The sequence below is a fragment of the Podospora pseudoanserina genome, chromosome 1 (genome assembly GCF_035222485.1).
Source record: "Podospora pseudoanserina strain CBS 124.78 chromosome 1, whole genome shotgun sequence".
Classification (NCBI taxonomy): domain Eukaryota; kingdom Fungi; phylum Ascomycota; class Sordariomycetes; order Sordariales; family Podosporaceae; genus Podospora; species Podospora pseudoanserina.
This window is the reverse complement of record NC_085920.1, coordinates 6,496,668-6,519,672: the sequence shown is the minus strand read 5'-3', so window position 1 is coordinate 6,519,672 and position 23,005 is coordinate 6,496,668. Positions and strand designations below refer to the sequence as shown.

Genomic DNA, 23,005 nt, shown 5'->3' with positions numbered 1-23,005 from the left:
GCAGTATTGCAATTTTGCAAAAGTCCATAGTGTGATGCAAGATCTGTTTCTCTTTTGCTATCCTACAACTGTTCCAGACAACTGTTCGCGGGGTGGGTACACACTACCACAAGCATACACAGTTGAAGAAGACAACTGCCAGTATCATACATGTAGCTCCTGTGCATCAAGGCCTTCTCGTCCGTGGTGACTTTCTCAACCTCGAGGCGTACACAGCATCTCCCCTTCAAAGTTTCCACACTGCAGCCCGGAGCAACAGTCGGAATCCGCGCGGCACGATGTCAAGACGTTGTGGCATGCCTGTCAATGACTGTTAGTCTTTGAATTCCTCTTATAGAATCGATGGAAAATGGTTTCTTACTGCCTGGCCGTAGAAGTCGGTGATCTTGTATTGGGTTGGCGGCAACGCTGAATCAGACTCCTTCGATGTATCTCGTCGCCGGGGAGTAGATGAGGTCTTGAGAGGAACTGGAATGACCAACGCAGCAACCATTTGCAGGCTGAGCAGGAAGAAGATGATGGTCTGGATGAAGGCTCGCATTTTTGAAGTATTTTTGTCTTTGCTGGATGATTTTCCAACGATGGTAACGGCGCTGCCGGTGCTAATCAGGCCTGCCTGGAAAGAATGAATGAATGAATCAAGCAACCCCCAAGAGAAACGATGCCAGTAAAAAGAAAATGATGATTTCAAGCAGAAGAAAAAACCGCGTGGTGAAAGGGGACACTGCAGGCCCCCCAAGCTGCAGGTATTCACAAGCACAGCAGGAAATGAACGAAAACAAACAAACCAAAAAAGCCGACCAGCAAACGCCCACCACCCACGACCAGGGAAGGATGCCTTTTGTATTTACTTATCAATGCATGTTCATCTCAAATGGCCGCCTTGCAAGTATCCATATTCCCCCCAAGAGAAGCTGAAACGGCATTCCCTGCCAAGGCCAAGGTTGTTCCTCTCCCTGGTAAACTGACCAAACACGATGCTGCAAACGACTCCTCTTGTCATGCTGGAAGAATGGTTCTGCGGGGCGTTCCCAAGTCTCAAACTGCCGCTGCGGAGTTGGTGATCGGGCTGTGTTGCCTTTCCGGTACAAGATGGCAGTGCTATGAGTTGCTATCTTGCAGCCTGTAGAAATCAGTGGTACGCTGTTAGTGTCCGATAGCGCCCACTGTCTCGGATAGGCGCACCGCAGGGAATAGCCCCGTTTCGAATTGACACCACCCCCAGAATGTAACCTGGATGTTGGCGTGCAAACGAAAAATGAAAGGTAGAAAAAGGCAAATCTCATGAATACGATCGGCTTGATCGTCCGATCGACGCGCTTGTTTGTGTCCAGTCAGCAGGCTGTATTATCGGCAGTGGACACAATTCATCTTTGGGGGGCAGCACGGCAGGTCAAACAAAAAACCCCCACAGAGGTTGACTTTTCCTCCGTCTATTGGTGTGACTTGTTCCAAATAATTGCATATCATCATGACAGGAGCCATCCACGGCCTGAAAAAAAAAATACCAGTAAGTCAGTGAAACGTATGATGACCCTCAACTTTTCCCTTTCTAGTTGGAAGCAGGTCTTTGAAGTGTCTCCCGAGGCCTGTTGACCATCTTTCGAGGCCTATTGACCATTTTTTGAGGCCTACCAACTATCTTTTGAGACCTTTAACCACCTTATCTTCCAAGTGTTATTAATCACCTTGTCTTTTAAGATGTGGTTAAGGACAATATGTTGTGTAAAATTCCATTTATATGCAGTGCCATCTTCCTATCTACCTAGGCGAGGCAGGTATACATAATGTGCTGTCCAGCAGTTCATCCATACCATCCAGTCATATCACATCTATACGTCCCTCCTCCATTCCCGGCCCCTCGGTCTATACCAACCCCTCCCTCCGGCCGACGACTCTGCACTCGTTCTCGTCCCGGACAAGAAACTCTTCCTCTCCGCGTCAGGAACCTCATCCACAATCCATCTTATCCCACCCTCCGGCTCTTGCCTCCACCCATACGCATACACTTTGCCCATTCGGACAATGGCCTTGTTCCTCTCCTTGGTCTTCATCTCTTCCAACCCATAAAAGTCTCTCACCATGCTCGTGCCAGCGACGTATGTCATCACCGCAGCAATTGTATCCGGCTGGCGGGGCAAGTGAGGCAGCTTTCTGCGCCAGATAATCACCAGTGCCAACTGCACTAGCATGACGCAGAGGATGATGGTACTAGCGATGCTGCAAAACAAGAACTCGGACCGAAGCTGACCCGGTCGATAAGGCAGGCCAGCGAGGGCGATGATGAGAAACTCTGCGATGATCCCGGTGAATGCCACCGACGCTGCAGCAAGATGTCTGTTGCGTAGGAGGGGAATGAAAGCGCAGATGGGGCTGCTGTGGCGGTTTAGGAGAATGGTTGGGTTTGGCCGTGCTTCTCCGTCTCTCAGGGGAAAATAGGGGCTGAAGGTTTGGGTATCTTTTCGCGTGCTGTTAGCTGCTTGTCCGGTTCTATAAGACAGAGGGGAACAAAAGGGAACAAGGGAAAAATGGAAGAAAAAGGAGAAGGAAAAAGAGAACAAGATATCAACTCACCCTGAAACAACCTCCCCCAATTCGACGAGATCAGCACCCCCAAAAGCGCAAACAAAATCTTCATCCCAACTCCACTAGCAACAGCCGTCGGCAAAAATACCTTTTGCGGCTGGTCAATATTCGCCAACGAAGCCAGCGTTAGCCCAAGCAGAGCCACCAGCAACAGTCCGAAAACAACATCAAGAAACAGCCTATTCAGCTTCCAATTCCTTAAAAACATCGCCTTGTTGAACCCCGACCGGACGGTGTCTCTCGTCCTCGCCCACCACCCCCTCTGGTTCCTATCCTTCCTCTCATACAAAGCCACAGGCATAATCCCATACTTTGTGACCCCATCCTCGGTGGTAAAAGTCCCGAGCTTGAATTCCTGCCCCTTAAGGGCATGCAGCAGTTCCTGTTGTGTGATCTCCCCGCCAAAAGACGAAAACTGCTGTTCAATCTGTGGATGGCCCATTACGGCTGCCACGCCGGCAATGGTGGTAGGGTCAGCCGAGAGGCGCCCTGGCTTTTGGAACCACTTGCTCATCGTGTAGGCTACCACCCCGGCTTGGATCACCAGAATGGTAATGATGATGTCGAGAACCCATGGATTTCCGGTGATTTTGGGAGGACAGGGGTTGATGTTGGTGGGAGATGCGAGGTCGTTGCAGTAGTTGGTATCGACGTACGTCCCACCGGCTACGAAGATGGTGCCAATTTGAGCTACAAAGAGACCAAACTCTGAAGCTCCGATCGGGGGACTGACAAGTTCTGTGGCAGAGATGCCCCCGCTTGTGAGCTGCCTGACTGGGTCATGGGTGATGACCTGTTGGTAGAAGGCACCCATCATGAGCACGAAACCTCGCCCTACGATCAGAGGGGCATGGTTTCCAGTGAGGGACTCTGTGATCTTCCAATATGGCCATGACATGAGGGCTGGGGCGCCTGTATCTGGGCTTGGTGATGATGTTGCTGTGGTTTCACCTGGACCAACGGTTGCTGAGCCGGTCGCTGTTTGACCTGTTTGGGCTATCGGTGTGGGTTCTTCAGTTGAAGCCCCAGAAGATTTCTGAGCAGAGGAGAAAGATGAAAAATGGGTTGTATCGGGGCTAGACAGCGTGGAGGATAAAATCCTGGATGGATTGGTCTCAGAAGATGATACGACGGACGAGATTGACCCCGTGACAATTGTCGATTCTTGGGCAGAAGTTGACTTGGCAGCTTCCTCAGTCTCCGTATTTGTTGTCAGAATTGACGTCACCGAACTCGAGCTAGAACCACTCACAGTCAATGCTGTGGAATCGGGCTCCGGTTGAGACGATACTTGGGCAATAACAAATGGGTCCGAGTTTGTCTCTGTCGCTGCTTCAGTCCCCCAAAACGTTGCTGTGTTTGTAGGATCCGTGGTCTGCACATTCCGCGTCGAAGTTCCACCTGAAGCTGAAGAGATTAAGCTGGTCGACTCCGTGTTTGTCGTCTCGGTCTGGAGGCTAGTGCTTACTCCGGGAATCCGCACATTTGTTAAGGTTGTTGAGCCTGGATTGGATTCGGCATTTGAAGACACAACCGATGACGGATTCAATGGGGTATTTGTCGAAATCGTTGGTGAGACCGTTGATGGAGTCTCTGGCGTCGTAGTAGGAGTCGTTATCGGGGTGGTTGTTACTGACATTGCAGAGGGTGTTGTTGTCAAAGTATTGGTCGCAGAAGTCGATGGAATAACCGCTGTGATGGCTGCTGAGGAGGCCGTTGGACTAGTAGTTGGAGTAATAGTTGAGGTAGTTGTTGGAGCAGTTGTTGGAGCAGTTGTTAGAGTGGTGATAAGAGGGTTTCTTGAGGTGGATATAGAGATAGCTGTTGGGATGGATGCAAAGGTGGCTGTTGAGGTAGTCAAAGGCGGAATTATAACAGTAGTTGGAAACTCTATCTCAGAGGATGGTAGTGTCTCGGGAAGATCTGTAGTACTGACTTCGGCGGACGTTGACTGCTCTGATGAAGAGGCGGATGTAGTTTCCTCCGTACCCGGGGTGGAGGTACTCAAGTTAATAGAAGTGAATGATGGCGAGATGGTAATTGTTGTTGCATTTCCCGGAGTGCTCGAAGTCTGCAAGCTTGTGGAAGGAGTGGTGGTAGTTGTTGAGGTGGAGATGCATTCTTCCAAAGTTGAAAAAGACGTCATACAGTCAATCCTGTCAGCCCTTCTCAGACCCCTTGCAAGAATAATTGGTATGGTTGTACAGGTTACCGAAGTTGCCATGCATGTATCGACAATGGGTGGTGCAGTGACGGTTGACGTAACTATCCGCGTGGTGGTTGTCACAGTTTCGGTCGAGGTGGAAGGGCAATCTGAAAGTGTCAAGGCAAACGTGAGGCATCTACCCTCGATGCGGTCCTGACAGTCCATCCATGTCGTAGCGCAGGGATCAACAACGGTTGGCATAGTGGATATCTCTTCCACTATTGTTGTTGTTGTCGTTGTCGATGTTGATATTGTGGACGAGAAGACTGTTGAGCTGGTCGAGATCGTCATCGATGTGGGCGGCCGTGTTGTTGGAGGCGTTATTGTCGAGGTCTCTGTAGGGGTCTCTGTTGGGGTTGTCGTTACAGTTGTTGTTGGCCTGGTGGATGTGGTGAAAGGCACGTATCTAGTCGTGCAGTCAACCTCCTCGCCGCGCTTGAGCTTATCTGGGATAACATAGGTAGTACAATCTACCACAGGAGAGCCGGATGGAAGTCTAAAAGTAACTATTCTCGTCGGCCTCAGAGTGAAGAGCGGCCCCTTTGTTGTCAAAGTTACGGTCGGTGTCCGAGTAATTGTGAAATAGCTTGTCGAGCAGTATGTGTGCCAATATCCCTGTCGTTTGACTTGACGCGCTGGAACCATGACCGTTGTGCAGTCTACAGTGCTTGAAATGATCGGGAAGTCTCCGGGCAGTATTGGCGGTCCAGCCGTGAAGACTGGCGCTAGAGTAAACAAGTTTCTCTGGCGTTCAATTATTGTTGCTCCCTCCGCTCCCCCTCCTCGCGCTTGCAGTGTGGATGAGCTGGCATAGCTTGGCTTTGAACCGTCCGGGAGAGTCTTTCTCAGATAGATGACAACGCCAACAAGCCCCAATGTAATCACCAAAGTTGTAGCCATTCCAAAAACTCTCGACAAGAAGGGCCTTGATGTTGGATTCCCATTTTCTGGGGTATCCTGTTAGCAAGTGCTGTGTATCTTGGAGCCTACCGCAGAACATACTAGAGAGTTTGATATTTCTGCTCTTCTTTTTCTTCAAAGGTCGATCTTCTGAGAGGGACGCCATTGTTCCAGTTCATGACAAGACAACACGCGAGCAGGGTTGCAACAAACTAAAGAGTGAAGAAAAGAAAAGGAAAACGGACGTGAAGGGTAAAGGTTGAACAGGAATCGACTCAGACTCCCATTGTTGACCAACTGCGTCGCCATGATAAAACTTTTGGCAAATAGACAGACTTTAAGGATGCCTGGTACAGAGCGGAAGAACCCGTCGCTGGAAAAGGACGCCGTCGATGGCAGTGCTGTGGTTTACCTTTGCATGCCTACCAGCAGGGAGCGCATCTCTCTCGGGATAAGAACGTGGATGCATGCGGCTGAAGGTACCCCGAAGAAACCCTGACCATCCAGAGGTCTAGAACGCGCTTCCCAAGAACCAGACGTGCAGCACTCACTTGACCTTGCGTCACCCGAACGGCCAATTGTCTTGCGTACCTGACTGTCCAGGTCTCCCACATCGACAATTCCAGGGCTTGGAGGTGAAGTGGTGGTACACTGCCACCCCGTTGGGAAAGCGCTGCGAGGCGCTTGATTGAAGCAGAGAACGAGCGGCCGTTTCAGCCCTATAAAAGAGCGGTTTGTGATTGGAGAGTAATAAAACTTACAGCAGAGAGGCCCCCGTCTTGTGATTACTGCATTTACTCTCGGATAAAAAGGGCAGTGACAGTTATCTCTTTGAAATGATGGGTTTCCAAAGATAGTCGATTACCCTAACTACCCTGTATAACATAGCACTACCTGATTAAGCCCTTGAAAATGATTGATGGGGCTTTCACAATACCTTAGTTTATAGGCCCTTGGCGACAGTTGGTAGATGTTCAAAGATCGCGGATAGACGCTGAATGCTAGTTGATGTATGTTTTGAAGATATGGTAGATGGGAGACGTTTTGGACATATTAACTTTTAAACGTGGGGAACATGGCGCGTTGTAGAAAAAAAAATGGGGTTGGATATCTTTATCTAGCTTTGCTCCCTATTACTGCTCTTTTATGCTTTTCGGCATTTTTTTTGTCAAGACTCCGTGGGTAAGCAGACAGTGACTGGTTTCAATCATGGACCGCAGCGACACAGCTTCAGCTCCAGCTTCAACAGCATGCCACCATGAACAAGCTGCTACAAAACCCAATGACTGCTATTGTGGTTCCAATTTCCTCGCTACCATTGTGCATTTTCTCGATTCCCGGCTCCATATCCTCTAGTGGTGCAGCCCTACAGAAACAGGACTGTCATTCCTCTTGGACTTGAGTCATCGTAGGCCTACTTCAAAACCACAAGTCTGTCATGCCAGAATGAAAAACATTCGTTTTTATGCGCACGTAGACTGCCACAGGTTGCCAAACACAGGCGTCTGGTTGGTGACGCCCAATCTGCTTATGTGTCCAGGCACATGACTTTTTGTTGGTTCTGCGGGAGTGTAAGGACCAAGGTCCGCAAGGTTCATCAACAAACCCGTTTGGGAAGAGTCGATTGTCACAACTGGAAGATAGCAATAGGTAGGTAAGGTAGTCGCAATAGGACTCAAAATATACCGTGATTCTTTCGGCGTTATATTGGATACACGGTTGCCAGAGCTTGCCCTTGATGAATCGCTTGATTTCAAACGGAACGAGGTACTACGCAAGTGGTATGTCCATTTTTCGATGGCAATGAGGAGCATAAAGAAAACAATCCGCGTTTAGGATTTTACATGTAGGAAACACCGACTTACAGCATCCGCCCACATCAGTAAACGGGGTGCGTTATCAATTATGTAGGTAGCTGGCATCCGAGGCAGCTACCTGCTTCACCGAAAAGTATTGAGAGCTGCGGCAACATTTTCAAAATTTCCTATCTTATCATTTTGACAACAGATTCTTAAAGGAGGCTCGTAGGGTCTTCAATCGGATGATAACTACAGTTCCAGCTTTTCAGGGATTCAAGCGGTGATCGTACTCTTTTTTCTCCGCCCGGCTCCGTGCTGCATTCCTACCTAGGTGCCTTCCTTATCTTCTTCAAGGTTCATCTATAGACCCGGTATCCTTTGGCACCAGACAGCAGTATGAGAGGGTAAAGTCCAAAAGGCTGCCTACTTTGTGCGTCCACTCTGTAAACGTCCACCCAGGAAGCTACCAGGGTATTTACATCGCGGTTAAGGCTGACCAACTGATTTGGCGGTACCAAAGGTTGTCGCGGCTCAGACACCTAAACGGCGGTATTTTTCCAGCAGCAGTACTCATAAAGATTGCCAATAGTATGGGCAGCTGCACCAACGTGATAGCATCTCCAGAGCCAGAGTACTCGTGTTATTCGCAGTCCCAGTAGTGAAAGGAACTATGGTGCCACACCCCGGAATGCAGCGTCGTTGAAATCCTCAAGAATTGAATTCTGAGTGCGAGAGCTCGTTTTTAAGCCCAAACCGTTGTCTTGTTTGACCCTATAGAGAGGAATACAAACCGGGAATCTGGTGGTGATTAGGGTGTCAAAATGTCAACCTCCACCGGACTACGAATTCGATCAGTAGGAAGTAGGTACAGTATCGAATGATCTAGGCGTGCAACGTAACATAGGTAGCAAGTTGCAGGCACTTTCACAGCATCACATGCACTTCCATCTTATGCCCGAATTTGGATGTCTCATGTTTGACGGTCGGCAGACAGGAGTCGGAGAAGTTCAAGCAGCTTCTCTGTCCCGGGCTGTAGGAAGGGTTCTGTAAACAAGTCTGAAGTCATTCGAGACTTCTGCTTGAGATGGAAGGAGCTCCCAATTTCTATAAAAGAGGCCTCTACGACCACGATCTTGAACCTTCCCCAGACCATCACCCTATAAGAACCCCCAACACCTTTGAACTCAGCTCTCGACAGTCCAGATTCATCGTCACCAGAAAAACAAGTTTGTAGATTCTGCCTAGCTTACCTCCTCTTTGCCGGCACTGAAAAGTCTCTGTTTATATCTCGCCTGATCTTCTCCTTCTGGCCCTCCACTAACCTCTCTCACTTCAACAGTCTTCAAGATGATCATCCCCCCCTCCCCCGCTCTCACAGCCCTTTTGCCGCATCTACAACACCCATCTCTGCCGTCGCAGCTGACTCCACCCTAGAGAACAGAGTCTGGCTCAGCAACGTGGACGTCCGGAAGCCTGACAGCAGCAGTACGGCGACGGCGCCCAGGCCCGCGTGGGGTGGGAGGAGGCATGCAACACTTGGTCGTGTGTTTTCAGAGGAGAAAATTACTTCGTCAACATGGACCAGTACTGCATCAGGAGGTTCCCCGACAGGGTCAATGTGTGCGCCTCGTGCCACAGGAGGGCGTATGATTGGCAGTGTCATGATCGGACTTGGGCGGAGAATGCGGGCCGGAAAAGCTACCTTGTGTCGCTCTTTGCTGTATCACAGTCTTGAAAGGAAGCCTTGTTGGAGCCACCCAGATGTCCTTCACCACATGTATTTCATCCGCCTTTATGGACCTCTTTCCTTCTTGGACAGACCTTGAAAGATACCTAGTAAACGTTCCATGCTCACATCAACCTAAACAAGCTTGGTCTTCTTCCCAGGCTCCAACCACAAAACCTCCTTGTCCAGCCCCTCGGCCTTGAACGACTGCGCCAAATTTTCCCGCTGTTCCTTGAAGTGATCCCAACTCTCAAAGTGCATGGGGACCAGCACGTCAGCTCCCAGCTCTCGGAACAGCTTTACTGCCTGCGCGCCGTCCATGGTGATGACAAGGGGGCCCGTGGGGAGAGGGGCTGTTGCTTTGCCTAGGTTGAGCAAGGCGACGGAGATGTCTGGAGGTTGTTAGATATTGGTTGGTTTTTTGGTGATGAAAGAAGAAACGGCTGTTGTGGTAATGTGGTAATGTGGTGATGTGAAGGAGGGGAAGGAACATGAAACATACGGTACTTCTCCTTCATCTTTGCCAGCTCAGGGATGTAAATTGTATCCCCAGAGAAGAATATCGCGTTTGGCTTGCCATCAGTCTTTCCAAACGATTCCGTTGTCAGGATAAAGCCAGTGACCTCACCACCAGGAAGGTGGACGCAAGGGGTTCCAGTAACCTCAAAAGTCTGTCCCTGGAGCTTGATAGAAACAGTCTCCCTGATTATTCGATATCAGCTTCTGCAGCTATCTCTGAGAGGAAAAACAAAAACCAACCAAGGCTGCAAAGCTTTGACACCAGGCCGAGGAGCAAGGTTCTTTGCTCCGTCAGGGGTGGTGAGCACGATGCGGCCTTCGAGAAGACGGCGGCCAGGCTCGTCAAGATTGTCGACATGGTCCTCGTGGCTCAGGAGAACAGCATCGATAGGAGGGAGATTGGCAAGGCCTAGAGCGGGTTCAATGGATGCCTTGAGGACAAGGAGACCCATATCGAATTCAAATGGGGCATGAGAGAAGAAGGGGTCGGTGATGAGTGTGACAGGGTTGCTATCGTCCCCAAGATGAATGAGGGCAGTCGCAGTGCCGATGTGGGTGAGGCTCAGAGGGGCCGAGAGTTTGATCGAGGAGGTCATGATTGAGAGGTTCACAACAAGTGTGTAAGTCAAATGCAGAAGTTCAGGAGTGACAGGCGCTTGGAGATTGAAGGGACGGAATGGTTCGTCGAGATAAATTCTGGAGAAATTCCATCGTCTTATATACACGAGTTCCCTATGACGGAGAGCAACGCTCTCCATTCGAACCCCCCAGATCTCTGCGGTTCATCGCAAGGGCCTGATGTCGATGCACTCAGGATAAGCTTTACAGGGGGGGTTACTAACCCCCGCTTTGTAATCCATGGCGCAGGTCTTGGCGATTAATGACTCCCGATTCGGCTTAGCGCAGGAGAGATGGCAACGACAAACATCAATCCCACGGGGAAATGCGAGAGCTGTACAAATCCAGATCATGACGCCGAGGGGTATACCCCGACTTGGTGAGTTGGAGTACATAAAGTATGGAGCCCCGCGACCCTCACATCTGATGTTGCTATTCCCTTCCTGGAAACATAACCCGCCAAGCCTTGAACATCACTTGCTGTGTCAGCACCCAGGATGAAGATTCGACAGAGGACGACATGTCAAATCTGCAGGCAGAAGAAGATCAGTGTACGGAATCCGATTGTACCTACCTTCCACATTGCTGACGAGGCGCGTTTAGTGTGACGGGAGAAAGCCTTCATGCGGCCAATGTCTCCTCCGCAACATCACCTGCCCCGGATATCCACCGGATTGGATATTCATCTCTCAGTTCGCTCCGTCTAACATTCAGACAAAGCCGATACTTGCTAGAGTGGCTGGTCACTCTGGCGTAACCAAGCATCCCCCCTCTCAGCTTCCAGGCATACTCTTGAACCGGAAAACGCATGAGCCGAATGGGAGTCTCAGGTCGCTTTACCACGAAGACCTACCGCTTGACAAGCTGATCGAAATCATCATCCAGGGATATGTTCCAGGTACTGATGTTGCAGCGATTCGAAAAGGCGCCAGTGCGTCTACTCCTCGAATATGCGGTATGTATAGCTTGAGGCTTCAAAAGTCAAGGGGCTCGATTTCCCCCTTCAAAGTGTCTGCTCTCAGGGCGTCATGGAAAGATAAGGGCTAATTGACTCGTAAAGGGGCGTGGGCAGAAGTACTACCAGATCTCGTCAAAGCTGGTAACAACACAGCTTTGAATGCTGCCATCAAAGCCTTTGCTTTCTCCATACTCGTGTGCGAGACGCAACGCAAGATCCCCATGGCGACGGCGCTTGAAGCATATAGCGTAGCGCTACGATCCGTCAACGACTCGCTCAAGATCCCCAACAAGTCGTCGTTGGTTCAACTAATGGCTGCTGTAATGTGCTTGCTCTTTGCTGAGCTTGTGTTGCCAACAAGCCTTGAAAGCTGGACCGCTCATTTAGAGGGACTTGGGGAGTTGATGCAGACGCGAGAGCCACAGTTCTACGCATCAGGCATCGCCCACAGGCTATTTGTCGGGGCAAGACCGGCATTGGTAAGCATCAAAGATCTTCCATCTTGTTCGATGTGTGTCTCGGTCGATGTGTAGCTGACCCATGTCGATGTTGTTAAGATTGTACTGAAGATCCAGTCGAGAAAGGCATCTTTCCTTGCCTCAGAAGAGTGGCAAACAGCTCCTTTCCAAGAGATCATTCCTTCGCCAATGCAAGCATTGATGAACGAAGCAACTGTTATTCCGGGAATCATCGAAAGAATGAGCCAGGAGGCTGGAATCACGACTCCTGACAGGCTATTGACGGAGCTCGAAGCATTGCTTGACCGACTTGCGCTGTGGGAAACAAGCTTCCAGGCCACTCCTGAGGCCCCTCGTTTCTGGTATGATGGAGACTGCATCTGGTTTGACAGCCTCACAACAGCTAACGGCCTGACGCATTGCTGGGCATTCAATGTGATTTGCTTGACATGTGTCGGGAAGATTGTGGGCTTATTTCCAGACCTGCGTCCCTTTGCTCATATATCGCGAGGGATGGTCTCTCAAGAAACCAGGCGGATGTCGATGCTCATATGCCGGAGCACCAAGTATTTGATGCAAGACAAGATGAAGCTCTTTGGGCCAACATCCATTGTCCTCCCCCTCCAAACGGCGTATGACACCCTGAAGGCTGGAGGCGCCGAAACGGAGAGGGATTTCGCTTGCTGCAAAGAGATACTTGAGTCAGCTCTTGGAGAAAAGCACTTTTTATCTCTCTTTTTCAAAGGAGACGTGTAACAGAATACGGAGCAGAGGGTTATGACAGTAATTGAACCATGTACTTTCGCGATACAATTGGGGATGGTTGGTGACTTCATCAGATGGATCGGAAAATATTGCCGGCTTCCTATTGGCTGAATGTCACATCAGCCTCAACTACCCTTGTCGCACCAGCCACAGCTCGCCCCGTGCGGCTAGCAACTTGGGCGGCAGACCCACTCTGGCAAGGCAACAAGAGCTACGAATAAGCTCCCAGAGTGGCACACGCATCGCAACTGGAGCTGGGAAAGCCGCTATTCAACCCCAGCCTGACAACCACGATTCCTTCAACAACGTCCTTTCTTTCACCGAAAGATCCAAATCACAAACACCGCTGCGACTTTAAACATCAAGCCACAAGATCCAGCCCTTCACAACCATCGAAACAGCTACCATATCCACGCCGCCATCATGTCGGACCAGGAGCGCGAGCATGCTCTCGCCAGCTTCAAGAAGAAGTTGATTGAGTCGCGAGAGTGGGAAACCAAGCTCAAGAACCTCCGGCTCGAAATCAAGGGTCTTCAGAAGGACTTTGACAACACAGAGGATCACATCAAGGCGTTACAAAGTGTCGGGCAGATTATTGGCGAGGTACTGAAGCAGCTTGACGAGGAGAGGTGTATGTTTTTCGTCCTCCGGTCCATTTCCCTCTGCTCATGGTTATTTGACTTCCCGCAACCACGCCGCTAACATTCCAACCTCTTGCAGTCATTGTTAAGGCCTCGTCAGGTCCTCGTTACGTCGTCGGTTGCCGCTCCAAGGTCGACAAAGCGAAGCTCAAGCAAGGAACCCGTGTGGCACTTGATATGACGACACTCACCATCATGCGCATGCTTCCCCGCGAGGTCGACCCCCTCGTCTACAACATGTCTTTGGAAGATCCGGGCCAGGTCAGCTTCGGCGGAATTGGTGGTCTCAACGACCAGATTCGCGAGCTCAGAGAAGTCATTGAGCTTCCGCTCAAGAACCCAGAGTTGTTTCTGCGAGTAGGCATCAAGCCACCCAAAGGCGTGCTTCTGTACGGTCCACCAGGTACCGGCAAGACCTTACTTGCCAGAGCAGTTGCTAGCAGTCTAGAGACGAATTTTCTAAAGGGTAGGTGATCGGTATGCTTTATTCTGGACGACAAGTTTACTAACACGCAATCACCTCCACAGTCGTTGCATCAGCTATCGTCGACAAATACATTGGCGAGTCTGCCAGGTTGATCCGCGAAATGTTCGGATACGCAAAGGAGCACGAACCCTGCATCATCTTCATGGACGAAATCGACGCCATCGGTGGCCGCCGGTTCAGCGAAGGTACTAGTGCCGATCGTGAAATCCAGCGGACGTTGATGGAGCTGCTCAACCAGCTCGACGGTTTCGACTATCTCGGGAAAACCAAGATCATCATGGCCACGAACCGACCTGACACACTCGACCCTGCGCTGCTACGTGCCGGGCGTCTAGACCGCAAGATTGAGATTCCCCTCCCCAATGAGGTTGGACGTCTGGAGATTCTCAAGATTCACGCCGCGGGCGTGGCCAAGGAAGGGGAGATTGACTTTGAGAGCGTGGTGAAGATGAGCGATGGGCTGAACGGTGCCGATTTGCGAAACGTGGTTACCGAGGCGTAAGTCTACCAACAGGAACAAACACTGGAAGATTACCATGCTGACCTTCTCTTCCTAGCGGCCTCTTCGCCATCAAGGCCGACAGAGATGCGATTAATCAGGATGACTTCAACAAGGCAGTTCGCAAGGTGGCTGAGTCGAAGAAGCTGGAGGGCAAGCTTGAGTACCAGAAGTTGTAGAGACGGTTTGGTGTTGGTGATGAGCGGAAGGGGGTTAGATAATGACGAATCACATTACAGGAAGACGCGGATAGAGCGCATGAATTCATGCCAAGCGTTTTGAGCACACTGAAACTACTTTTACTGTAATACTATGCACCGATAGGGAAGATATTATGATGACGATGTATTTGGAATTGCTTCCAGTGACCAATCACATCTTGTATTTACTCTTGTTGGTTGTTGGTGCCGTTCGCGCTCCTCGTGTCCTGGATGGAAGCCTATGAGAAGCCTTGATGCAGGTATGGCATATAACACCTTCAGAGCAAGCAACGGAGACGCCTTTGGAGATAACAGTATGCAGAGTCTGGCGCGTTGGAAGTCCGATTCGTCAAAAGAGCATGCCGTATAAGGCTGATAAGGCTGAAGGATTTCGCATTCATTGGATCCGGTCGGTTCACCTCGGTCTCAGAGAACAGACAGTTGCTCGCATCATTCTTTCTGCAGGAAGCGCTCTTGTTGACATGCATTTGCATGGGAAGGATTCTGAACACAAGGTCTTGACAGGACAGGAGGTTGTGTTGGTTGACGGTCAATGAAAGGACATCGAAAGGACCAACGGACCACATTGATGTCAAGACATCTTTTTTGGCCGGGGACGCTTGCCTCCTATTTTCCATCAGCATTGTTCTCAACACCCAACGCATTCGGTTGTCCCGTGCTCCGTATGTTCGGAAGGAATTCCGAGGCCCGTGTCCGAGCCGAAGCGACAAGGCATCCGACTGCTCATCATCATCATATCACTGACAGTGGCCCGTGACGATATCGCATAAATAAACATAGAAAAAGGGGGCAATTGTTTCCTCGTATTGCGTATGGGCGGCCCGATTGCATCGTAGCACTTTTTTGCACCTGGTTCCCTCTCTTCTCTCTTTCCCCCCTCCACCCCCACCAAGCCGTTTGTCGTTACGATACCGTCCACAGGGGACAAGATGATCGTGTCCGGCAGTTGGAAGGTTTAAGCCCCACGCCAGGGACCCAGCAAGATTAGGTATTTCTAAGAATAGAAATCGCAAAGCCCAGGGGGGCGCCTGTGGGAGAGAGAAGAGACCCATCCCTTTGTTCCAACAAACCAGGGTGTGAAAACCAGTTCACAGCCTCAAAAAGTGGGCTACGCGATCTCACCTCTTTTGGCCCCCCTTTTTTGATGCGGTTCCTGCTTGTTTTGATTGATGATAGTTATTCCATTCCCGGTAATCAGTGCCGGACCTGGGAGGCGATCATCTTGGAAGCTTCTTGGTTGGAAGGGTTGCATTCAGAACCATTCTCTGGTCTTTCTAGGCGGTTCCTGGCCTAGCGTAGCCGGATGCCATGTCCATGGGCAATTGGCGGAGAACCTGGAAACAGACGTCATGTTCACAGGCACAGCGATAGGGCAGATGAACGAGGGGGTTTGGTATGACAACACCCAACTACTGTGCACAGGGACGCAGCTAGAGAATTGGGGGACCGCTAGAGCCACGAGACTGTATGTTGTGTTATATTTCTGCCTCGAAGCACTAGAGGTTATATCCACTCGTCCACGGGGAAACAGCTTGGCCCGTCGTGATACGAAGATGCTCCACTGTTGCTATAGAGGGACCCTGGAGCAAATTGTATACCGATCCGAGTGGCTGCCCCTTCCGGATTGTCGGCGCTGGGCACGAAGAACAGACAATACGTGTATTGCTGGGCAGAGGGTCGGAGTGTCTCCTGTCGGAACTGTATTGACACATCGTTGCTCTATTTGAGGGGCCCGAAGCCGTTATGTCAGGATTCGGGTGGCGGTGAGACGACAGGCTCAAGCAGCAGCGTTCTTGGCGCCGAAAAGCGAGCGTACAACGATGGCAGCTTGCCGAGAAACAAGTTGAGAGGGTCGACTGCCGAGACAAGACCAGTCGACTCGCAAAAGGGCGTTAAGAGCAACCGCCTCGATCTGACGGGACGAGCTACTGCTGAGGCTAGATAGCACCACGTAACTGACAAAAGCCAAAGTGTTGGACCGACAAGCGGCAAGCTGACTAGCAAGCGGTGCTGTGGTGATCGGAGTTGAGGATGAGCGATGAGCTGACAAGAGTATGCAGCCCGCTGGCGGCTCCTCGTCTTCTCCAATGGGAAGGCTGTTGGTTTCCTTCCTGTCCAATTCTGAGACCGTCTCGGAGAACAGTTGCATTGGAATGATGTCGTTGCTTTTGGTCGCCCCTTCCTCTTGTAAAAGTTGAGGCACCCGTGAGACATCCGGAACCTAGTCCAAGTGTTGTGAAAGATTACGAGCGACGCAAACAACGCCGGGTTTGTTTTGATATCAGACGGCGAGGAGCAGAGCAGACAGTTGGGGATGGGAAGGGGGGTGCGCGGGGATGAGGCCTTGCGGTCAGGACTCAGGGTGCCACCGAGACGCCTCCGTCGGTGGGAGCTCTTGGATCCCCTGTTGACAGCGGCGCTGTCAGCGAACAAGAAACCTGAAGTGCAACACATAGTGCCTCTTTCTGCAGTGTGTCGATCGGGATTTCAGGGCGGGCGAATTGGATAAAGCGAGGGTGTTAGGAAGGGCCGGGTAACTGCGCTTCCAAGTGGTATTCCATTATTCCAAAGAAAGCAAAAGAGGTGAACACGACGGGCTAAGGTCAAACGAGTGGTGGGCAGTGACGACGGTGGTCAATGGCAGATGCTGCGCCCAGCACAACCCCTGTTCCCAGTCGACTCCGGCCGCTAGCTGCCCCACTCCAAACACCCTGCAGCATTCCTCGCGCCAGTTCGGTGCCAGAGGGCCAGCCATAAAGTCAAGCTCCCCAGAGGCTGCAGATACAGGTGGCCTTCCTGACTCCATTCCCCTTCCCATCATCAACTCGACTCACCTGTTCTTGCTTTTAGCTTTGGAGGCTTGTGAAAGCACCATCCCGTGATACCCACTCGCTCACCCCGCGCATTCTCATCTTCGCAATTTCCGGTTTTTACTTTCGATCCCCTCGTTTTGCTGGCAGTCGGTGACAATGTGGTACGCAGCCCCCTTCCCGAAGCCAGCCCCGCCCCTACCTTACCATACACTGACTCCGGACTCGCAGTGGCATTTTCGGTTACGTGAATTACTTGGTGGAAAAGGACAGGAAGTTTATCATTGACACACTCATCAACGGTATGTGTCTCTGGTCCTTCGTTTGGTTGGGCGGGAATACGACGCCGCTGCTTCCCCCACCTCGGCGTTTCACCCAGAAACAGCAACGAGGCACAACAAACAGGATTCAACGGATCCGTCAGAGAGTGGGCTGTGGCTGATCTAGACTTGTTGCGCCAATGCAGGACTTTCCCGTCTCGAGTACAGAGGGTACGACTCGGCCGGTTTTGCCGTCGATGGCGACAAGAAGAAGGAAGTCCTTGCCTTCAAGGAGGTAGGCAAGGTCGCCAAGCTGAGGCAGCTTGTTGATGAGAGCAAGCCCGACCTCTCCAAGGTCTTCGACTCCCACGTCGGTATCGCACACACTCGCTGGGCCACCCACGGTCCCCCCTCCCGTCTCAACTGCCACCCCCACAGGTACGTCCATTGCAACCCCTCTGCCTTGATTTGACCCTGACCTGACCATTTGATCGTCTTCAGGTCCGACCCCACATGGGAGTTTTCCATCGTCCACAACGGCATCATCACCAACTACAAGGAGCTCAAGACTCTCCTTGAGGCCAAGGGTTTCAGGTTTGAGACCGAGACGGACACAGAATGCATTGCGAAGCTCGCAAAGTATCTCTACGACCAGAACAGGGGCATTGGGTTCACCGATCTCGCCAAGGCCGTTATTAGCGAGCTGGAGGGCGCCTACGGTTTGCTCATCAAGAGCGTGCACTATCCCCATGAGGTGATTGCCGCTCGCAAGGGTTCTCCCTTGGTTGTCGGTGTCAAGACGCAGAAGCGCATGAAGGTCGACTTCGTCGATGTCGAATACTCGGACGACAACACTCCCCTCTCCGCCGAAGCCGCCTCCCAGAATGTTGCGCTCAAGAAGTCGTCTGTCGCCGGTGGCCTCCTCTCACCTAACGGCCTGCTTGGAGCCCCCGACAAGTCGCTCCTTCACCGATCGCAGTCCCGCGCCTTCATGACCGATGATGGCCTCCCAATGCCCACCGAGTTCTTCTTGTCGTCGGATCCATCGGCCATTGTTGAGCACACCAAGAAGGTGATGTACCTCGAGGACGATGACATCGCCCACATCCACGAGGGTTCTCTCCACATCCATCGCCTCAAGAAGGCCGATGGAAGCAGCAATGTCCGTACCATCCAGACCCTTGAGCTCGAGCTCCAGGAGATCATGAAGGGCAAGTTCGACCACTTCATGCAAAAGGAAATTTTCGAGCAGCCCGAGTCGGTTGTCAACACTATGCGTGGTCGTCTTGACATCGGCAACCAGACAGTAACACTCGGTGGTCTGAGGAGCTACATCGCCACCATTCGCCGGTCCCGTCGCATTATCTTCATTGCTTGCGGTACTTCCTACCACAGCTGCATGGCTGTCAGGGGTGTTTTTGAGGAGCTTACCGAAATTCCTATTGCCGTTGAGCTTGCCTCCGACTTCCTGGATCGCCAGGCGCCAGTATTCAGAGATGACACCTGCGTCTTTGTGTCCCAGTCTGGTGAAACAGCCGACTCGCTGATGGCTCTCAGATACTGCCTCGACCGCGGTGCCCTGACTGTCGGTATCGTCAACGTTGTTGGTTCCAGCATTTCCCTCCTCACCCACTGCGGTGTGCACGTCAACGCCGGCCCCGAAATCGGTGTTGCGTCCACCAAGGCCTACACCTCGCAATTCATTGCCATGATCATGTTCGCTCTCTCATTGGGCGAGGACCGCGCTTCCAAGCAGAAGAGAAGAGAGGAGATTATGGAGGGCCTCTCTAAGATCAGTGACCAGATCAAGTCCGTCCTCTCTCAAGACCAAAAGATCAAGGCTCTCTGCGAGAGCACCTTCAGAAACCAGAAGAGCTTGCTCCTGCTTGGTCGTGGCAGCCAATACAGCACAGCGCTGGAAGGTGCCCTCAAGATCAAGGAAATCAGCTACTTGCACTGCGAGGCCGTCATGAGCGGTGAGCTCAAGCACGGTGTGCTCGCCCTTGTGGACGAGAACTTGCCCATCATCATGATCCTCACCCGTGATGATCTCTTCAAGAAGAGCTTGAACGCCTACCAACAAGGTTTGCAAACCCGCTTTCATGACCTATTCACGTTTCTCATGCTGACGTCACATTTCCAGTTACTGCTCGTGGAGGCAAGCCCATTGTTATCTGCAACGAAGGCGACGAGGAGTTCAGCGAGAACCAGGCCGAGAAGATCGAGGTCCCCAAGACGGTTGATGTTCTCCAGGGTATCCTCAATGTCATCCCCTTGCAGCTGATTGCCTACTGGCTCGCTGTTCTCGAGGGTCTCAACGTTGACTTCCCTCGTAACCTGGCTAAGTCGGTTACTGTCGAGTAGAGTGTTGGCAACAGCCGGCACTGGGGGTGGAGTTGTATGTGTGTAAGAATACGGATGCTACCGTCTGTTAATTTCCCAAGCCAACTGGCGTTGGGCGGAAGGGGGTACCCAAAAAGGATATCAGGTGTGGGTGGTACACCGATGCTTTTCAAAGACTTGTCGTCTGCACTGGTTTTGGCGTGCCAAAGAAAGCGTATTTTTGTGTTATTTTCGCCCCATGTCGATTTTTTGTTAGGGATTTACAAGATAGTGGCATACATATCTAGGAAAGCGAGTCGAAATAAAGAGACATGAACAGTAACTTGGAGAGCAAATCTTAACATTTCTCGTGATGCAAGGTTAGTCGTAATTTGAACCGGTGAGCCATGCTGGCACAAGCTACTTTTTTGCTCAGAATCATTCATTCGTTTGCACATGCTTGCTGATAGTACAAGGCGAAGACTTGCCCATCCATTTCTAAGAACCCATGCTCCCATCATTGCTACAGCCCAAGCCCAAGCCTTAGACAGTTTGAGTACCATACCCCTTGATCCGCTCAGCAAACGCCCAACTCTGCTTCTCGAGCTGCTCATCCTCCTTGAGCTCAATCCCATCCTTGTTCACCACCGCAATGGAATACCGATCCAGCGACCTAGCATCACGGTAGAAAAGCACCTTCATGCACTCCTTGACCACCTCCACCGCCTGCTCCCTCGTAAGCTTGGCAGCGTCCTCCTCTGTGCCAGCGTACTTGCGCATAATGGGCTGAGCCAACGCCGCGCCAAACCCGGTAGCCAACGACGGGGAAGTGAAAGATGTTCCCCTCAAGTCAACAGAAGCGAGGAAGGGCTTCGAGTCCGAGTCGAGCCCGGCAACGAGGATCTGGTTCCAGAGGGGGTCGAACGAGTTGCGGCGTTGGTACATGAGCTTTTGGAGGTACTTGAAGAGGTTGGCTGCGTTGAGGTGGCCGGGTTTGGAAGAGGAGGATTCTTCGTCGTCTTCGTCGTCGAGGGTTGGTTCCACCTCGTAGGATTCGTCGGTGGCTAGCTCTTTGAGGTGGCGGTCGAGGAACTGCATGTCGGAAACGTCGCCGCCGAAGCCGATGACGGTTGTGTCGAGGAAGGTGCGGAGGCGCTTGACGTCGGTAAAGCGGGCTAGAGAGCCGTAGGAGGCTGGTTTGGGGAGGGGATGTCAGTTGGGCGGTTGCTGGGGTGGGTTGAGGAGGCGAAACATACCCAGGTTATCGGCCGCCATAACGACGCCGTCCTTGTACTTGATTGCGATGACCGAGGTGCCTGTTACGACGGGTGATTGTGTGACGGTTCTGGGACCGCTGTTGTTGAGGTAGGAGGCATCGTAGGCGCCGTAGACATCATCTCTGGGCTTTGAGAGCGGGAAGGTTAGTTAGTTGTTGCCGTGGTGGGCAGTGGTGGATGTGAGGGGACATACACGACCCCAGGCTTGCGGGCGGTGATCCATGGCTGCGGTGGGTTGTGGAGGGTAGTAACACAACAGTGGTCTGGGGAGCGGCTATTGAATTCGGGTTTCGATTCGTTTCTCGAGAGCGGTTGGAGTCTGTTTCGTCGTCGGTGATTACGTTGGGTTGGTTGATACGGGGAGCTTGTTCGAAGATGTTGGATTGGGGCTGGAGCTCCCTGTAGCTTCGCGTCCAAGTGCTGCCTTCCTGGCGGGTGCTGCTTGGTCAGTGCGGGCCTGCGCTGCCAAGGCAAGGGTGGGTGGCTGACAGCCTGAGGCTGGATGGCTCAGGTTTAACTTCATCTGCCAAGGCTGCACGTGATACCCTTCTTCTCAAACATACAAGAGAACCATCAAGTTGAGCCGCAATTCCATTATTCCCAAAACACGAAGACTCATATTTTCTAAACGAAATTGGCCGCATATTATCTCCAAAAAATGGGTTTGGTAGTATACGAAAGTAGTGACGAGGACGAGGAAGCCCAACCGCTCCCCGAGCCTCAGGTAAGTTTTTACACTCTCGCAACCATGCATACTTCCACTAACACGCGTTTTTGAAGGTCACAAGACCACCAGCCAAACCCATCGCACCAGAAGTAAAAGATGCGCCCCAACAAGCACCCTCGTTCCCACCCAAACAACCCTCACCACCACCTCAACCCTTGCCCCAGCCATCAAAACAGTCACCACCCCTCGGCCCCGTCTTAGGCCCCGCCCTCGGCCCTTCCCTCCCACCATCGAACACCCTCCCCGAACCAGAAGACATGGAAATGACCATCCCCCTCGACCCCTCCCCCCCCCCTCGATCCCCCTACTCCGCCAACCGCGCCCTAATCCAAAGCCTTACCCTCCCTCCCAATCCCGACACCTCCATCCCTCCCTCCCCGCCCCTTTCCCCAGCCCTCCTCCCACAAATCAACTCCCTAACTGCCAAATTCGACAACTTCCTCAAACTCAAACGGGAGAAAAACATTCACTTCAACGAACGTATCGCGCAATCCCACGGCCTGAGAAACCCAGCAGTGATGGAGCAGCTGCTGACGTTTGCGGGGATCGGGACGAGTTTTGACGGGGATGATGACGGAGGGAAAGGAACGGAGCAGTATGCTACCACCCTGAGTAAAGAGCTCTGGGATCCGCTGACGGGGTTTCCCGGGTGGGCGTACAAGGATGCGTTGTGGAAGACTCAGATCAAGACTAGGAAGGAGAGGGAGAGGGGGAAAGGGGAGAGGGTTGAGTTTGTGAGCGCTGGGACAGCAGCGGCGGGGGGTGATAGTGGGGTGTTGCCAGATTTGAGGACGGGTTTGTCGGGGGAGGAACGGTTTGGGAGGAAGAGGAAGGGGAGGTATTGATGATGCGACGGGATGAAGGATTGTGATAGGTAGTTGTGCATACTGAAGAGAAGCATCGGTGTGCGAGGATTGAGGAATTGATATACAGGGAAGGGAAATTACGATCAGGTGCCAATACGTCCGACATATGTAAATAGAGCCTGAACTGCTGCTCGGTTACAGAAGTGTCATCGTAATCCTAGCCGTCAGGGCCAGTTATTCTGCACAATTCCATGAAAATTTGTGGAGTGATAAAAGTAAAAGTGTTGCAGCAATATCATTTGGGCACCCTCGGTGACTTGTGATGAAACCGGTGGCTATTCAACGGTAATGTCTTCTTCCTGGCAACGAGGACCATCATCTTCCTGCCATTGTCCCGTTCCCGTCAACATCAGGCGGGGT

General features: G+C 51.8%; 8 protein-coding genes across 8 annotated transcripts; 4 read left to right on the top strand and 4 right to left on the bottom strand.

Annotated features, from left to right (window-relative positions):
- Nucleotides 1–195: 195 nt before the first annotated feature.
- On the bottom strand, nucleotides 196–541 carry QC764_118280 (uncharacterized protein; the record flags this gene model as incomplete). Its single annotated transcript, XM_062943096.1, has 2 exons — nucleotides 196–300; nucleotides 362–541. 2 exons carry the CDS (start codon nucleotides 539–541, stop codon nucleotides 196–198), a joined length of 285 nt encoding a protein of 94 aa, XP_062806162.1.
- A 1,291-nt stretch (nucleotides 542–1,832) lies between these two features.
- On the bottom strand, nucleotides 1,833–5,858 carry QC764_118270 (uncharacterized protein; the record flags this gene model as incomplete). Its single annotated transcript, XM_062943095.1, is given in 4 exon segments — nucleotides 1,833–2,458; nucleotides 2,575–4,347; nucleotides 4,360–5,739; nucleotides 5,795–5,858. 4 exon segments carry the CDS (start codon nucleotides 5,856–5,858, stop codon nucleotides 1,833–1,835), a joined length of 3,843 nt encoding a protein of 1,280 aa, XP_062806161.1.
- A 3,316-nt stretch (nucleotides 5,859–9,174) lies between these two features.
- On the bottom strand, nucleotides 9,175–12,532 carry QC764_0021780 (uncharacterized protein). The gene is made up of 3 exons (XM_062940071.1): nucleotides 9,977–12,532; nucleotides 9,720–9,919; nucleotides 9,175–9,609 (listed from the first exon to the last, which is right to left on the bottom strand). The coding sequence occupies exons 1-3, from the start codon at nucleotides 10,492–10,494 to the stop codon at nucleotides 9,353–9,355; spliced, it is 975 nt and encodes a 324-aa protein (XP_062806159.1). The 5' UTR covers nucleotides 10,495–12,532; the 3' UTR covers nucleotides 9,175–9,352.
- On the top strand, nucleotides 10,651–12,526 carry QC764_118250 (uncharacterized protein; the record flags this gene model as incomplete). Its single annotated transcript, XM_062943094.1, has 4 exons — nucleotides 10,651–10,905; nucleotides 10,958–11,309; nucleotides 11,415–11,791; nucleotides 11,870–12,526. Exons 1-4 carry the CDS (start codon nucleotides 10,852–10,854, stop codon nucleotides 12,524–12,526), a joined length of 1,440 nt encoding a protein of 479 aa, XP_062806160.1. The 5' UTR covers nucleotides 10,651–10,851.
- Nucleotides 12,533–12,958: 426 nt separating the features above from the next.
- On the top strand, nucleotides 12,959–14,550 carry RPT4 (26S proteasome subunit rpt4; the record flags this gene model as incomplete). The annotated part of the gene is made up of 4 exons (XM_062943093.1): nucleotides 12,959–13,166; nucleotides 13,256–13,642; nucleotides 13,705–14,161; nucleotides 14,221–14,550. 4 exons carry the CDS (start codon nucleotides 12,959–12,961, stop codon nucleotides 14,339–14,341), a joined length of 1,173 nt encoding a protein of 390 aa, XP_062806158.1. The 3' UTR covers nucleotides 14,342–14,550.
- A 1,465-nt stretch (nucleotides 14,551–16,015) lies between these two features.
- Nucleotides 16,016–20,188, top strand: GFA1 (glutamine--fructose-6-phosphate transaminase (isomerizing)). Its single transcript, XM_062943092.1, is given in 6 exon segments — nucleotides 16,016–16,697; nucleotides 16,706–17,357; nucleotides 17,425–17,495; nucleotides 17,660–17,891; nucleotides 17,955–19,537; nucleotides 19,597–20,188. Coding segments are annotated over 5 exon segments (2,112 nt in total). The 5' UTR covers nucleotides 16,016–16,697; nucleotides 16,706–17,352; the 3' UTR covers nucleotides 19,818–20,188.
- On the bottom strand, nucleotides 20,144–21,494 carry PRE4 (Proteasome subunit beta type-7). Its single transcript, XM_062943091.1, has 3 exons — nucleotides 21,246–21,494; nucleotides 21,032–21,179; nucleotides 20,144–20,968 (listed from the first exon to the last, which is right to left on the bottom strand). The coding sequence occupies exons 1-3, from the start codon at nucleotides 21,273–21,275 to the stop codon at nucleotides 20,319–20,321; spliced, it is 828 nt and encodes a 275-aa protein (XP_062806156.1). The 5' UTR covers nucleotides 21,276–21,494; the 3' UTR covers nucleotides 20,144–20,318.
- Nucleotides 21,200–22,837, top strand: QC764_118210 (uncharacterized protein). The gene is made up of 2 exons (XM_062943090.1): nucleotides 21,200–21,776; nucleotides 21,833–22,837. Exons 1-2 carry the CDS (start codon nucleotides 21,711–21,713, stop codon nucleotides 22,622–22,624), a joined length of 858 nt encoding a protein of 285 aa, XP_062806155.1. The 5' UTR covers nucleotides 21,200–21,710; the 3' UTR covers nucleotides 22,625–22,837.
- Nucleotides 22,838–23,005: the final 168 nt, after the last annotated feature.

Excerpts from the sequence above, each read along its gene's own strand:
- QC764_118210 (XM_062943090.1), top strand. The coding sequence starts at position 21,711 with ATGGGTTTGGTAGTATACGAAAGTAGTGACGAGGACGAGGAAGCCCAA. Across the intron at positions 21,777-21,832 it reads AACCGCTCCCCGAGCCTCAG|GTCACAAGACCACCAGCCAA; the intron begins GTAAGTTTTTAC and ends GCGTTTTTGAAG.
- QC764_0021780 (XM_062940071.1), bottom strand. The coding sequence starts at position 10,494 with ATGGAGAGCGTTGCTCTCCGTCATAGGGAACTCGTGTATATAAGACGA. Across the intron at positions 9,920-9,976 it reads GTCAAAGCTTTGCAGCCTTG|GGAGACTGTTTCTATCAAGC; the intron begins GTTGGTTTTTGT and ends TCGAATAATCAG. Across the intron at positions 9,610-9,719 it reads AAAGATGAAGGAGAAGTACC|ACATCTCCGTCGCCTTGCTC; the intron begins GTATGTTTCATG and ends AACAACCTCCAG.
- PRE4 (XM_062943091.1), bottom strand. The coding sequence starts at position 21,275 with ATGGATCACCGCCCGCAAGCCTGGGGTCGT. Across the intron at positions 21,180-21,245 it reads GCCCGCAAGCCTGGGGTCGT|CCCAGAGATGATGTCTACGG; the intron begins GTATGTCCCCTC and ends CCGCTCTCAAAG. Across the intron at positions 20,969-21,031 it reads TATGGCGGCCGATAACCTGG|CCTCCTACGGCTCTCTAGCC; the intron begins GTATGTTTCGCC and ends TCCCCAAACCAG.